Source organism: Lontra canadensis, unplaced genomic scaffold (genome assembly GCF_010015895.1).
Source record: "Lontra canadensis isolate GAN:19392208 unplaced genomic scaffold, GSC_riverotter_1.0 scaffold13, whole genome shotgun sequence".
NCBI lineage: Eukaryota > Metazoa > Chordata > Mammalia > Carnivora > Mustelidae > Lontra > Lontra canadensis.
This window is the reverse complement of record NW_022631007.1, coordinates 26462144-26476333: the sequence shown is the minus strand read 5'-3', so window position 1 is coordinate 26476333 and position 14190 is coordinate 26462144. Positions and strand designations below refer to the sequence as shown.

Sequence of the window (14190 nt, the reverse complement as noted above, 5' to 3'; positions counted from 1 at the left end):
AGTTAGAAGTAACTTCTTACCTTGACAACACACCATTTCCATCATCCTTGACCTCTCACTCTTCCTGCCCTCCTGTGTACCTGATTTCGCCACAGGGAATTCTCCTCCCACTTTACAGCGAGTGAGGGACATCTGTAACCTGTGTCTTTGTCCTTGGTCCCCTCCCCCCACAAATGTCCCTTTTTGGTGTTTCTCATCCCCATCCTCTTCTCTGCCTTGTAGACTCTGTATCTTTCTATGTCTTCCTAAGCCCTAGCTCCCGGAAAGCTTACTTAGGCTTCCGTGACACCCAGTTATGTCTGGTACTTAAATCACACAGCTGGTTTTTTTCTCTAAGTCTTGTGGAGTATCCCATCCCTGCACGCTCTCCCTGCTCTTTCCTCTAATGCCTGTCTGTAATTTGTCCTGGTTCCCTTGCCTCTTGTTCTGGGCCTTATTGCCAGCTCCACATCTCTTTTTATTCTTCTATCCCCAGTGCCAAACACAACCTCTGACTCAGTAACCATTCTGATCCCGTAAACTGTCTATGCCAATTTAGGAACGAGCACATAAAAATTATTTTGAAAGGCAAAGATAGATAGTAGTGGCGTCAAAACCATTTTTGAAGTTCTTTTGTTTTTATAAGATTTCCATTGTCTAAAGTAAGAAGGGCTTGTCCTCATCCACAGATTTCCAGAATCTTGACAAACAAGAGCATGTCTTCCACTTTCATCATCCTTAATGTTTAATACAGTGCTCCACACCTCGTAGACACATAATGTACTTTATATTGATGGAAATAAAATCACTGCTTTCTTTGGCCAGAGGGAGTTTCACCTGACTGTTAGAGTTTAATCCCAGATTTATTTGGCACTGGTCATGCTTCTCCAGAGTAAGATGGAGATGATCGGCAACTGACCAGTAGTTGAAGAAAGAGAAGCGTGACTAAATCCCAGGCATAATCCATTAAATGGTCTTTCTTTTTAAATTTGATTCCTTTTGTTAAAACATGGGGCAGGTAATGAGATTAAAGTATGGGAAATATAAACACGAGGGAAAACCAGCTTTGTATAGTGAAATGTGTTGTTCGGGATCACTGGATTTCGTGTTTTAAAAATCCACCCATGCCCTTCTCTTTGGCATATTTGTAATAAAAACTCTACTTCGTCCAGGCAGATTATCCCCAGGTACTCACTGGCTAAGTGAGTGTGAACAGGTAATGCTAGAATGTTAACTTAAAAAAAAAAAATTAAAATAGGCTACTAAATGTAGTCTCTTTTGGAGGAATTAAGACACAGTGAAGGGCACATCTCTCACTATATTTCCTATAAATTCATGTGGCCCTTAAATAAGGTATAAATGACCTTATGCATCCATGTCTAGTTGTATTTTGTGTGGTATGTCTTAGTACTAGAAGGAAATATTTTCATTTTAAAAGTTTCATGGGTTCCTCACAGGAGGAGATAAGGCCCTTGAGGTGAGGGGTCACAAATCGTCTGAAAGCAGTGGTTTATGTTTTGCCAGGAAAGGTTTTAATCCATTGACTAATATCCTTTGTGATTACAGTTATACAATGTGGGTAAGTTATTTAGACTTAAACGGTCTCAACTAGAAACGTTTTTTTCCTTACTGGAAACATGGAATGTAGTTATCAATTAACTTAGTCAAATCAATGAAGTTAAAGAAATTGCATAGATCTTAAGCACATTCCTTATCATGACTGGTCTTTTGCATAAACGATGTGTATTATACAGGATTTGTAAAATGGATTCTTGCAGTTAAGTAACTTAATTTCTTTGATCAGTGACAAAGGGATTGAAGCTTTTCAGGTGACCCGTAGGAATTAGAAGGCTGTGAGAAAAGTTAAAATTCAATTTTTCTTTCTTTTCCCCAAACAACCTGTTAGGTATTGAGGAATAGAAGAAAGTTACATGGAGAAAGAAAAGAGAACAGTCAACCAAGTAGTCCCCTGGCCTCATTGCTGAAGCCTTTGATGGTAGAAGAAAAATGAATTTCTCGGTTTCTTCTCTTTAAGGAGAAGAATCAATTTTCTAATTCTAAGTGATGAAGCTTAGAATTTCTCTCTTTGTAGAATTACATCAATTTCTTTCACAAAGAGTAATTTTTCTGGGGAGAGAGGGTTTCTAAGGAATTGGAAGCTCTGCTCAGCTGAAATTTAACCTCTTTCATGTTTGCGTGGGGTAAGAAGCGAGTTCATGCTTTTCAGCCATTCTACTGTCTTCCCAAATGACAGTCTCTCTCTACATTTCATTTCATGCCTTCAGTCTGAAAGTAAATAATAGAGCCATCAAGCAAGCAACTGCGTCTGGCAGTCTGAGGTTACTCATTGCCCATAGAAAGAAGAAATGACTATTTCATATTATTTGCATTCTGCCAATGGACGGGATTAGTTCTGTGTTCTGTTTTTACTTCTCTACTTTCACTTTTGATTTTTTGGGGGGCTTTTTTCTTTTTCTTGATGAGTCTGGCTAATGGGTTATTAATTTTCTTGATATTTCGAAGAACCAGCTCTTGGTTCTATTGACCTTTTTTTTTTCTTTTCTTCTCTCTGTGTTTTCAATTTTCTGTTTCTGCTTTGATTGCCACTATTTATTTCTTTCCGCTAAGTCTGGGTTTATTCTTTTTCCAGTTCCTTTAGGTGTATGGTTAGATTGAGATTTTTCTTGTTTCTTGAGGTAAGCCTGTATTGCCGTAAACTTCCCTCTGGAACAGCTTTTGCTGCGTCCCAAAGATTTGGGACCCTTGTGTTTTCATATTTATTTGTCTTTGTTTTTTGTATTCCCTCTTTCATGTCTTTGTTGGTCTGTTTGTTCTTTAGTAGTATATGTTGTTTTTGTCTTTTCCAGGTTTTTTTTTTTTTTTTTTTTTTTGTAATTGGTTTTTAGTTTTATACTATTGTGTTTGGAAAAGATGCTTGATAGGATTTCAGTCTACTTAAATTTATTGAGACTTGTGGGCATTTTATCCTGGAGAATGTTCCATGTGCACTTGAAAAGTAGGTGTTCTTTGCTGTGTTTGGATGGAGTATTCTGTATATACCTGTTAAGTCCATCTGGTCTAATGTGTCAAAGCCTTTGTTTCCTTGATTTCTTCCTGGATGATCTGTTGACGTAGTGGGATGTTAAGTCCTGTACTATTAGCGCATTACCGTCAAATTCTCCCTTCTGTCTGTTGATATTTGCTTTATGTATTTAGATACTCCAATGCTGGGTGCACAGATATCTACTATTGTTATAATGCTCTTTTTGGATTGAACCCTCTATCATTATGTAATGCTCTTTGTTGTGACAGTCTTTAATCCATTTAGTCTGATCTAAGTATTGCTTCCCCAGCTTTTTATCTTTTTTTTCATCTTTCATTTATACAGAATGTCTCTTTCCATCCCTTCACTTTCACTCTATGTCTTTGGGTCAGAAGTGAATCTCTTGGGATGTTTGGGTGGCTCCATTTTGGGTAAGTGCCTTCAGCTCAGGTCATGATCCTAGGGTTCCGGGATCAAGTCCCACATCAGGATTCTTGCTCAGTGGGGAATTTGCTTCTCCACCCCCCCCCAAACAATAGGTTTTTGTTTTGTGTTTATCATGAGATTTATTTATAAAATCTTAAGTATACAGCAGTCTGTATTAAATTGATAGTCATTTAAATTTGTACACATTATTCTAAAAGAACTTTATTTTCCTCGTTTTATTTGTTGTCATATTTTACATTTTTATTTTGTGAAGCCCTGTCACCTACAATTGATTTTACTACTTTTGTCTTTTAATCTTCATATTTGCTTTATAAGTGATTGCTTTACTACCTTTACTGTGTTTGCTTTCAACACATGAATTTTCTTTTATCATTTTCTTCTACTTTTGGCCTTTTCCTTTTCTACTTAAAGAAGTGCTGTTAACATTTCTTATAAAATCTATTTAGTAGTGGTGATGAACTCTTAACTTTTGCGTATTAGGGGAACCCTTTACCCAGAAAAGTTATCATTCAGAATTTAAGGAGATACTCTTGGTCTTAGGGGTTGTTTTTGTTTTTTTCCTTTCAGCATTTTGTAGGACAGAAAGGAGTGATGTGATATATTCAAAGTTTCTGCTGAATAATCAGCTGATAGCCTTTTGGGGTTTCCCTTGTATTTGACTATTTGCTTTTGTCCTTTTCTTTGACATTTTAATTATTATGTGTCATGGTGTGGACTTCTTGGTTTCTATCTTTTTCAGGACTTTTGGTGCTTCTGTACCTAGAAGTCTGTCCCACCCCTCCCGCCAGGTTAGGAAAGTTTTCAGCTATTATTTCTTCCCCCCTTTCTATCTTCCTTCTGAGACCCACAGAATGCAGATCTTTTTTTATGTCGAAGAGATCCCTTAGTGTGTCCTTATTTTTAAAAATTTTTTTCTTTTTCCTGTTCTTGGATGCTCTCCATTACCTTAGATTGCTTACCAATAAATCATTGATCCATTCTTCTGCATCCTCTAATCTACAATTGATTCCCTCTAGTAAATACTTCGTTTCAGTTACTGTGTCTTCAACTCCGATAGGTTCTGTTTTTGAATTTATTGAAATTCTTCCTGAGTTTATCCCCTGTCTTCTCCAGTCTGGTAGCATCTTTAGGACCATCTCTTTGAACTCTTTATGAAGTAGATTGCTTATTTCCATTTCATTTACTTCCTTCCCTGAGCTGTTGTCTTATTTCTTTTGGAGCATATTCCTCTGTCTCTTCATTTTGCCTGGCTTTCAGTGTTTCTATGGATTCGGCAGAAGAGCTAATTCTTTTAAAATTGAAGGGATGGTCTGTTTTACAGTCTTCTCCCATAAGACAATGCCTGGTGACTTTGATTGGCTGGCTGGATCTGTGGCTCTCTACACAGAAGGCAGCCTTGCAGGACAGCTAAAGTGGCTGCAGGTCAGGTTATCCCAGGGTACTCTGTGTGGAGGAAATCCTGGCAGGGCAAGTGGAGCTGAAGTATTGCACAGGCCAGGGTAAATGGGGGTGCTCCATGAAGGGGGATCCTGTTGGATTAGCCTGAGCTGAAGCAGGTGCAGTGTACAGAGGTGGTGCCCTGCCAGGCTGTCTAGAACTGAAGTGTTATGGGTCTGGAGTGTTCCTGGGTAGTTTGTACCTGTGTCACTTTGACAAGATGGCTGGAGCCATAGTGAGCACTGACCAGGAGGGTCTTAGTGTGTGCTGTACGTGGCTGCCTTGGTGGATGGCTAGGGCTGGTGTGGGATGTGGGCCTGGAGCTCACTGGGACAGTCAGCCAGCTGTGGTTTGCAGACCCTTCTCTTGTCTGCACTAAGGGCTGGGGGCAGGGCGGGGAGGGGGATACCTAGCAGTGGTGTTCACCAGGCCCTGAATGAGAGAGTTCAGGCAGATTCCCTGACATGTGGTGGAGTTGTAGGGCTGGCTCTTTTATATTCTAGTTGATGTTTTAAACTGTGACATTTTTTTTCTGTGCCCCAGGTAGACAAACCTGTCCATGGTCCTCGGGTACTAACGCTCCCTGCTACAGTGCCACAGTGTTGGGGGTATGGGCTCCCTTCATTTCCATGTCTCCATCTCTCTGCCATTCTCTCTATGGTCTTTTGTTGTACAGAAGCTGTTCATTCAGCCCTCAGTTCTTCTTCAGGAGGAACGGCTGTATAAGTGGGTGTAGATTTGGGGTATCCATGACGGAGAGATGTTCAGGTTCTTCCTAGGTCACCATCTTGTACTGGAATGTTGTCATTTTGTGATTATGAAAGGAATTTTGTCCTCATTTGTCAAATAAATGTAGTTACATGAGTAGTAGCTACATTTTCTTCTAATGTAATTCCTGCAGATTTGGGGGAAGAATTATTACCTTGTTCTCCACTTATTTTGTAGCTTTCAGAATCACCTTGAAGTGAGGAAGATGTTCAGTTTTTCTCTGATTATGTTATAACCCATAACAGTACCAGTTAAGAAATCCCTGGGGGAGATCCTCCATCCTCTTGCTAACCGACACCATTCTCGTCCACGTGTTCAGGTATCGTGGAGGATTACAAGCCACCATTTTACGACGTGGTTCCCAATGACCCAAGTTTTGAAGATATGAGAAAGGTGGTCTGCGTGGATCAACAGAGGCCAAACATACCCAATAGATGGTTCTCAGATCCGGTAAGAGTGCCAGTTTCTCAGTTTTAGAGCACCCTTCACCGTTTTACTAGAAAAGTACTTTACTCTTGAAACTCAAGAGTAAGCCAATAGTATAGTTCCTGAATGATCGCCCTGTTGCTTTCTATGTTATGTAGAAGGGTCTTGGCCCTAGTTAAGTCAGTTCACAAAATGGTATCGTTGAAAGAGCAAAATTCTCTGATCTTGCTAGTAAGTGACAGTAGTTACAGGAGTTTCTACTATTGACTGGCTCCAAGAGTTAGGAGACTCATTACTCTGCTGCTCACAAGTAAAACGCGAGACTAACCTCTTTCCAACTCTGCATATCTGAAATTCCAAACAGAGCTGTTCAGCTGAAGATTTTTTTTTTTTAGGATTTTATTTATTTATTTGACAGACAGAGATCACAAGTAGGCAGGGAGGCAGGCAGAGAGAGAGGAAGGGAAGCAGGCTCCCTGCCGAGCAGAGAGCCTGATGTGGGGCTGGATCCCAGGACTCTGGGATCATGACCTAAGCTGAAGGCAGAGGCCTAACCCACTGAGCCACCCAGGCATCCCTGAAGATTCTGATTGCTTCTCTTCAGTAGCTGCAAGTCTGAATCATCGAGATAAGACGCCAGTTGCAGATTTCATTGTTAACTCTGGGGTAGCATTATCTCTTAGCATGCATAAAACATCAGGGGGTCCAGCCAGTCCTTTGTAATTTACCTCAAAGTCAGCGGGTAGCATTCAGAGTCCAAAGGCCAGAACTCAAGAAAACTCAAGAGGGACTCTTATTAGGGGTCAAGGCTTAGATTATTTGTTAAAGAAGATGGCAGTAACATCATTGTGACCTACCAAGACCTGCAGAGTTCTGCAAAATCTCTTCACGCAACATCTGCCAACTTTCTAGGGCCATGAAAAAGCCACTTTTTCACCCTGGTATTTGTTCTTTCTCTCCTCAGACATTAACCTCTCTGGCTAAGCTGATGAAAGAATGCTGGTATCAAAATCCATCCGCAAGACTCACAGCCCTGCGTATCAAAAAGACTTTGACCAAAATTGATAATTCCCTAGACAAATTGAAAACTGACTGTTGACATTTTCATGGTGTCAAGAAGGAAGAGTTGACGTTGTCATTGTCCAGCTGGGACCTAACGCTGGCCTGACTGGTTGTCAGAACAGAATCCAGCTGTCTCCCTCCGCAAATGGCTGCTTTGACAAGGCAGACATTCTACCCAGCCATGTGTTGGGGAGACACCAAAACCACCCTAACCTCGCTCAATGACTGTGAACTGGGCATTTCACAAACTGTTCACACCGCAGAGACTCATGTCGGACAGACACTGTTGCAAAGGTAGGGGAACTGGAGGAACACAGAGAAATCCTAAAAGAGATCTGGGCATTAAGACAGTGGCTTTGCATATCTTTCACAGGTCTCCTAGACTCTCCCCATGGGAAACTCAAGGAGGTGGTGAATTTTTATCAGCAATATTGCCTGTGCTTCTCTTCTTTATTGCACTAGGAATTCTTTGCATTCCTTACTTGCACTGTTACTCTTAATTTTAAAGACCCAACTTGCCAAAACGTTGGCTGCGTACTCCACTGGTCTGTCTTTGGATAATAGGAATTCAATTTGGCAAAACAAAATGTAATGTCAGATTTTGCTGCATTTTACACATGTGCTGATGTTTACAATGATGCTGAAACATTAGGAATTGTTTATACACAACTTTGCAAATTATTTATTACTTGTGCCCTTAGCAGTTTTTACAAAACTGCTTTGTGCATATGTTAAAGCTTATTTTTATGTGGTCTTATGATTTTATTACTGAAATGTTTTTAACACTATACTCTGAAATGGACATTTTCTTTTATTATCAGTTAAATTCACATTTTAAGTGCTTCACATTTGTATGTGTGTAGACTGTAACTTTTTTCAGTTCATATGCAAAAATGTATTTAGCCATTACCCATGTGACACCACCGAATATATTACTGATTTAGAAGCAAAGATTTCAGTAGAATTTTAGTCCTGAACGCTGTGGGGAAAATGCATTTTCTTCGGAATTATCCATTATGTGCATTTAAACTCTGCCAGAAAAAAATAACTATTTTGTTTTAATCTACTTTTTGTATTTAGTAGTTATTTGTATAAATTAAATAAAAGGTTTTCAAGTCAAAAAGTGAACTTTTTTTTGCCACATACGATCTATATTCTAAAATGCATTTTATTATGGGAACAATAGAAGCACAAAATGAATTTGTAAATCAAATTTGCTTTTCAAGTCTCTTGACAATCTTGAGGGTCTTATGAGGGTGACATCCAGCTTAAATGTGGTATCAGAAAATTTGAATTTTCTTTCTTTTTTTGGTTGTGATTATTTTTTCTTGGTCTGTGCTCCCAGTTGTGAAATGAAGGTGATGGAGCCTTTTGATCTGTTTTCTTTGCTTAAGGGTTGTGAGTATAAATAGGAGGGATGATACCTAAGCATTTTTTTTTAGTATGAGGTCCTGTGTGAGTGGAAAGTGGTCTTAAATCTCTCACCTTGCTGCTTGGAGAGAGTCTGCTGCTGGTTTTCTTCACTTCTTGTGTTCAACAGGATTGAAAAGGTAAGGTTTAAAATGACCCAAATAAGAGATGAGGGGTGAATTTTGGGGATGTTCACCAGAGGTAAGTTGATAACATCATTAAGATGCATTTACTTAGAGGGTATATATTTAGAGGGTATATATTAACTTAAAAAAATTGTGGTAAAGTACACATAATCGTTTACCATCTTAATACCATTGGATTGTCCATTTACAGGTGGTTAAGTACATTTCACACTGTTTTGCTGATGTCTCCACTGTCCATCCACAGAACTTGTTTCCTGTCACAAAACTGAAACGCTCTACTTATTAAGCAACAGTTTGCTATTCCTTACTGCCCACAGTCATTGGCAACCATCATTTTACTTTCCTTCTCTACAATTTGATTACTCTAACTACCTCACATGTGAGTTTATACAGTATTTGCGAGACTCACTTATTTTACTTAACTAACATCCTTAAGACTCACCCTTATTATAGCATGTACCGGAATTTCCTTCTTTTCATGGCTGATAATATTCCAATGTTATATATACAGGATTTTGTTTACCTGTTCATCTCTTGATGGAGAATTGGGTTGCTGCCATCCACATGGGTGTATATCTGATTTCTTGCTTTCATTTCTTTTGGCTATATACCCTAAAGAAGAATAGAATCACATTAAACTTATATTGAAGTATGCATATATATACATATGCATCCAACTGTATGGCTTGATGCATGTTTAAATTTTCTGTTGTTTACAAGTTTCTATTAATTGGTTATTTTCATGGAAACAACACCCAAATCAAGAAGCACAGCCCTGAATTCTCTAGAGTGAAGTTGGCATCATGGTGGCATGAATCCTCTTACCCTTTGTTATTGATGTCCAGTTAATTGTAAATCAAACAAAAGTGCCTTTGCACATTACAGCAGGACACCTAAGCAATTTCTATGCACCTATGCCTCTGAAAGTGGATGGATAGGACCTTCGAAGAGACTGAGACTCCCAAGGGAGTCAGTGAGCCCGCCCCACCCTCCCCTTCTATGATTGGGGAAAAGGTGAACCTGGAGAGTACAAAACTGAGTAGACATGCACAGGAGACATATTTGTAGGGGTCTAAACCAACCTGATGAAAGATCCTAGCAGGTCATCCCATTGGGATAGGGAGGAGTTTGGAGGCAGAGAGAGAGGAACTGCATGATATATGGTGGATGTTTGGTTTATACAAGAACATCCCAAATGTCCCCATTAATCACTATCTTGAGAATATACAGATCCCATCCTCCTTCTATATTCCTATCAAGCAGAAGATACAGAAGAATGTGTTGTTTAGCATTCAAGGTCAGGGGCTCTGGGAATGGCTAACCTGGAATATCTCCGTAATGAAAGAATACCTGGGTGGCAGACCTTGATCTCCTTAAAACACTGGCTGTGCTAGGAGGGGAATGGCTATAGGTAGTTTCTAGGCTAGTTGTTATACTATAAAAACTTGCTTCGTGCAGATCCTAGCAGTGGGTGCTTTGTCTAGTCAGCCTTTCCTGGGCTTCCTGTAAGTTCCCCCAATAAACCTCTGTCTCACTCACTATCTCCTGGTCATTTCTTTGCTCTTCCAGGACCATCATCCATCCTTGGCTTAGAGTTTGCTGGGGTGCAATTACACAGGAACCCACCGTGCTACCTCTCTCCAGCAGTGTGGCAACATACTGGGTTTTTGTCAACAGCAGCGGCTGCCTCTCTGCTAGAGGAAATGGAAAGCAAACGTGGTTGCCTGCCTGTAGGGGTTGTGGCTGAAGTGATCCATTTCTCTCCAGTAGGACCCTAAACTTCTGAGGTGGGATCTCCATTACTGAGATGAAAGAAAGAAAAGGAAAATAGGTCAACAAGAATACCAAAGCATATTGAAGAAACGTGTTTCCTTCTATTTCTGGACTTTGGCAGGAGGTACACCTATGGACCTCTTGGAGTCCCACACTGGAAAATCTGCCTCTCGATCATGGGCACCCCCATAGCCCCAGGTGCTAAGCCCATGCCTCCTCTGACCCTTCTGCTAGCTCTTTCTATGTGTTGCTGAGTGCAGTCTCCAGCCCCAATAGAAGAAACTAAAAACTTGAATTATAGCACTACCTCTGGGACACAAGGTTTCCAATTGTCAGCGTCTTGAACTATAACAACCAGAGTGAACAAATTCTTCACTAAAGAAAGGATATGTACCTTTTCTTTTGCATTTGAAGTATGAAACAACAAAATAAGGAAATATGATAATACCAAAAAATGCTGATTCTTCAGCAACCAAACTCAAAGGCACAGAATATTGTGATCTGATAAAGAATTCAAAATAGCCATTATGAAGAAATTCAACAAGCTACAAGAAAACTCAGAAAGGCAATTCAATGAACTCGGGAATAAACTTAATAAACAGAAATCATTATCAAAGAAATTAGTTCTTTTTTTAGAATTTCAAACAAATTCTGGAGCTGAAGAATTCAATGAATGAGATGAAGACTGCATTAGAGAGCGTAGGTAATAGGATAGACCAGATGAAAGAAAGAACAAGTGACTTGGAAAGAACTATTTTTTTATGGGTGGAGAAATCCCATGAGAGGTATCAGATTCAATAAGGAAAATCAAATGGACTAACAGATATTTTTAGATTTCATCCTAAAACAGCAGAATACATATTCTTTTCAAGTATACATGGAATAGTCTTCAGAATAGATCACATATTAAGTCACTAAAACAAGCCTCAACAAATAAATTGAAATCCTACCACGCACTTTTCTCTGACCACAATGCTATGAAACTAGAAGTCATCCACAAGAAAAATTTGGAAAGACCACAAATACATGGAGGTTAAACAACATGCTGAATGAATAGGTCAACCATCAAATTAGAGAAATACATGGAAACAAACAAAAAGAAAACACAGTGGTCAAAAACTTTTGGGATACAGCAAAAGAAGTCCTAAGAGGGAAGCATATAGCAATACAGGTCTACATCAAGAAGCAAGAAAGATCTCAAATAAATGAACAAACAAAACCTAAAGCCAGCAGAGGAAGGAAATAAAGATTAGAGCAAAAATAAATGATATATAAACTTTAAAAAATGGACAATAAATCAATAAAACCAAGAGCTGGTTCTTCGAAACATACCAATAAAATTGATAAACCTCTAGTCAAACCTATCAAAAAGAAAAGAGGGCCCAAATAAAATCACAAATGAGAGAGGAGAAATAACAACCAACACTACAGAAATACAAGTATAAAAGAATACTATGAAAAACTATATGCTAGCAAATTGGACATCCTGGAAGAAATGGATAAATTCCTAGAAACATACAATCAGCTAAAACAAACAGGAAGAAATAGAAAACTTGAACAGACAATAACCCACAAAGAAACTAAATAAATTGTCAAAAAATTCCCAGCAAAAAAAGGTCCATGGCCAGATGGCTTCATAGGTGAATTGTACCAAACATTTAAAGAAGAGTTAATACCTGTTGTTCTGAAATTATTCCAAAAAATAGAAAAGGAAGGAAGACTTCCAAATGTATTCTATGAGGCCAGCATTAGCCTGACACCAATACCAGATAAAGATGACTAAAAAAGAGAATTACAGGCCAATACCCTGATGAACATGGATGCAAAAATTCTCAATAAATTAGCAACAATGCTTTAAAAGAATCATTCACCACAATCCAGAGAGATTTATTCCTGGGTTGCCAGGGTGGTTCAGTATTCATGAATCAACGTGATACACATTAATAAAAGAATAAGAACCATATGATCATTTTGATAGATGCAGAGAAAACATCTGACAAAGTATAACATCCATTTATGATAAAAACCCTTAAAGTAGGTTTAGAGGAAACATACCTCAAGATAATAAAGGCCATCCTGATATCATCATCAATGGGGGAAAATAGACAGCTTTTGCTTTTCCTCTAAAGTCAGAAACAAACACAGTGGTGAGAGTGGACATCCCTGTTATTTAACATAGTACTGGAAGTCCTGGCCACAGCATCAGACAACAAAAGGAAATAAATGGCATCCAAATTGGCAAGGAAGAAGACAAACTTTTCACTATTTGCTGATGACATAATACTCTATATAGAAAACCCAAATGAACCGCGAATAGCCAAAGGAATATTGAAAAAGAAAGCCAAAGTTGGTGGCATCACAATTCCGGACTTCAAGCTCTATTACAAAGCTGTCATCATCAAGACAGCATGGTACTGGCACAAAAACAGACACATAGACCAATGGAACAGAATAGAGAGCCCAGAAATAGACCCTCAACTCTATGGTCAACTAATCTTCGACAAAGCAGGAAAGAATGTCCAATGGAAAAAAGACAGCCTCTTCAATAAATGATGTTGGGAAAATTGGATAGCCACATGCAGAAAAATGAAATTGGATCATTTCCTTACACCACACACGAAAATAGACTCAAAATGGATGAAGGACCTCAATGTGAGAAAGGAATCCATCAAAATCCTTGAGGAGAACACAGGCAGCAACCTCTTTGACCTCAGCCGCAGCAACATCTTCCTAGGAACATCGCCAAAGGCAAGGGAAGCAAGGGCAAAAATGAACTATTGGGATTTTATCAAGATCAAAAGCTTTTGCACAGCAAAGGAAACAGTTAACAAAACCAAAAGACAACTGACAGAATGGGAGAAGATTTTTGCAAACGACATATCAGATAAAGGGCTAGTGTCCAGAATCTATAAAGAACTTAGCAAACTCAATACCCAAAGAACAAATAATCCAATCAAGAAATGGGCAGAAGACATGAATAGACATTTCTGCAAAGAAGACATCCAGATGGCCAACAGACACATGAAAAAGTGCTCCATATCACTCGGCATCAGGGAAATACAAATCAAAACCACAATGAGATACCACCTCACACCAGTCAGAATGGCTAAAATTAACAAGTCCGGAAATGACAGATGCTGGCGAGGATGCGGAGAAAAGGGAACCCTCCTACACTGTTGGTGGGAATGCAAGCTGGTGCAACCACTCTGGAAAACAGCATGGAGGTTCCTCAAAATGTTGAAAATAGAACTACCCTATGACCCAGCAATTGCACTACTGGGTATTTACCCTAAAGATACAAACGTAGTGATCCGAAGGGGCACGTGCACCCGAATGTTTATAGCAGCAATGTCTACAATAGCCAAACTATGGAAAGAACCTAGATGTCCATCAACAGACGAATGGATAAAGAAGATGTGGTATATATACACAATGGAATACTAAGCAGCCATCAAAAGAAATGAAATCTTGCCATTTGCGACAACGTGGATGGAACTAGAGGGTATCATGCTTAGCGAAATAAGTCAATCAGAGAAAGACAACTATCATATGATCTCCCTGATATGAGGGAGAGGAGATGCAACATGGGGGGTTAATGGGGTAGAAGAAGAGTAAATGAAACAAGTTGGGATTGGGAGGGAGACAAACCATAAGTGACTCTTAATCTCACAAAACAAACTGAGGGTTGCTGGGGGGAGG

The 14190-nt window shown here is 39.2% G+C and overlaps 1 protein-coding gene across 2 annotated transcripts in view; it reads left to right on the top strand.

Annotated features, from left to right (window-relative positions):
* ACVR1 (activin A receptor type 1) overlaps window positions 1-8285 on the top strand; it is a 75967-nt gene extending 67682 nt beyond the window's left edge. For both annotated transcript variants that reach the window (XM_032857856.1, XM_032857855.1), the window contains exons 9-10: window positions 5994-6124; window positions 7065-8285. In XM_032857856.1, the coding sequence (XP_032713747.1) occupies window positions 5994-6124; window positions 7065-7199 (266 nt within the window). In that variant the 3' untranslated portion in view covers window positions 7200-8285. The remainder of the gene's footprint in view (window positions 1-5993; window positions 6125-7064) is intronic.
* Window positions 8286-14190: the final 5905 nt, after the last annotated feature.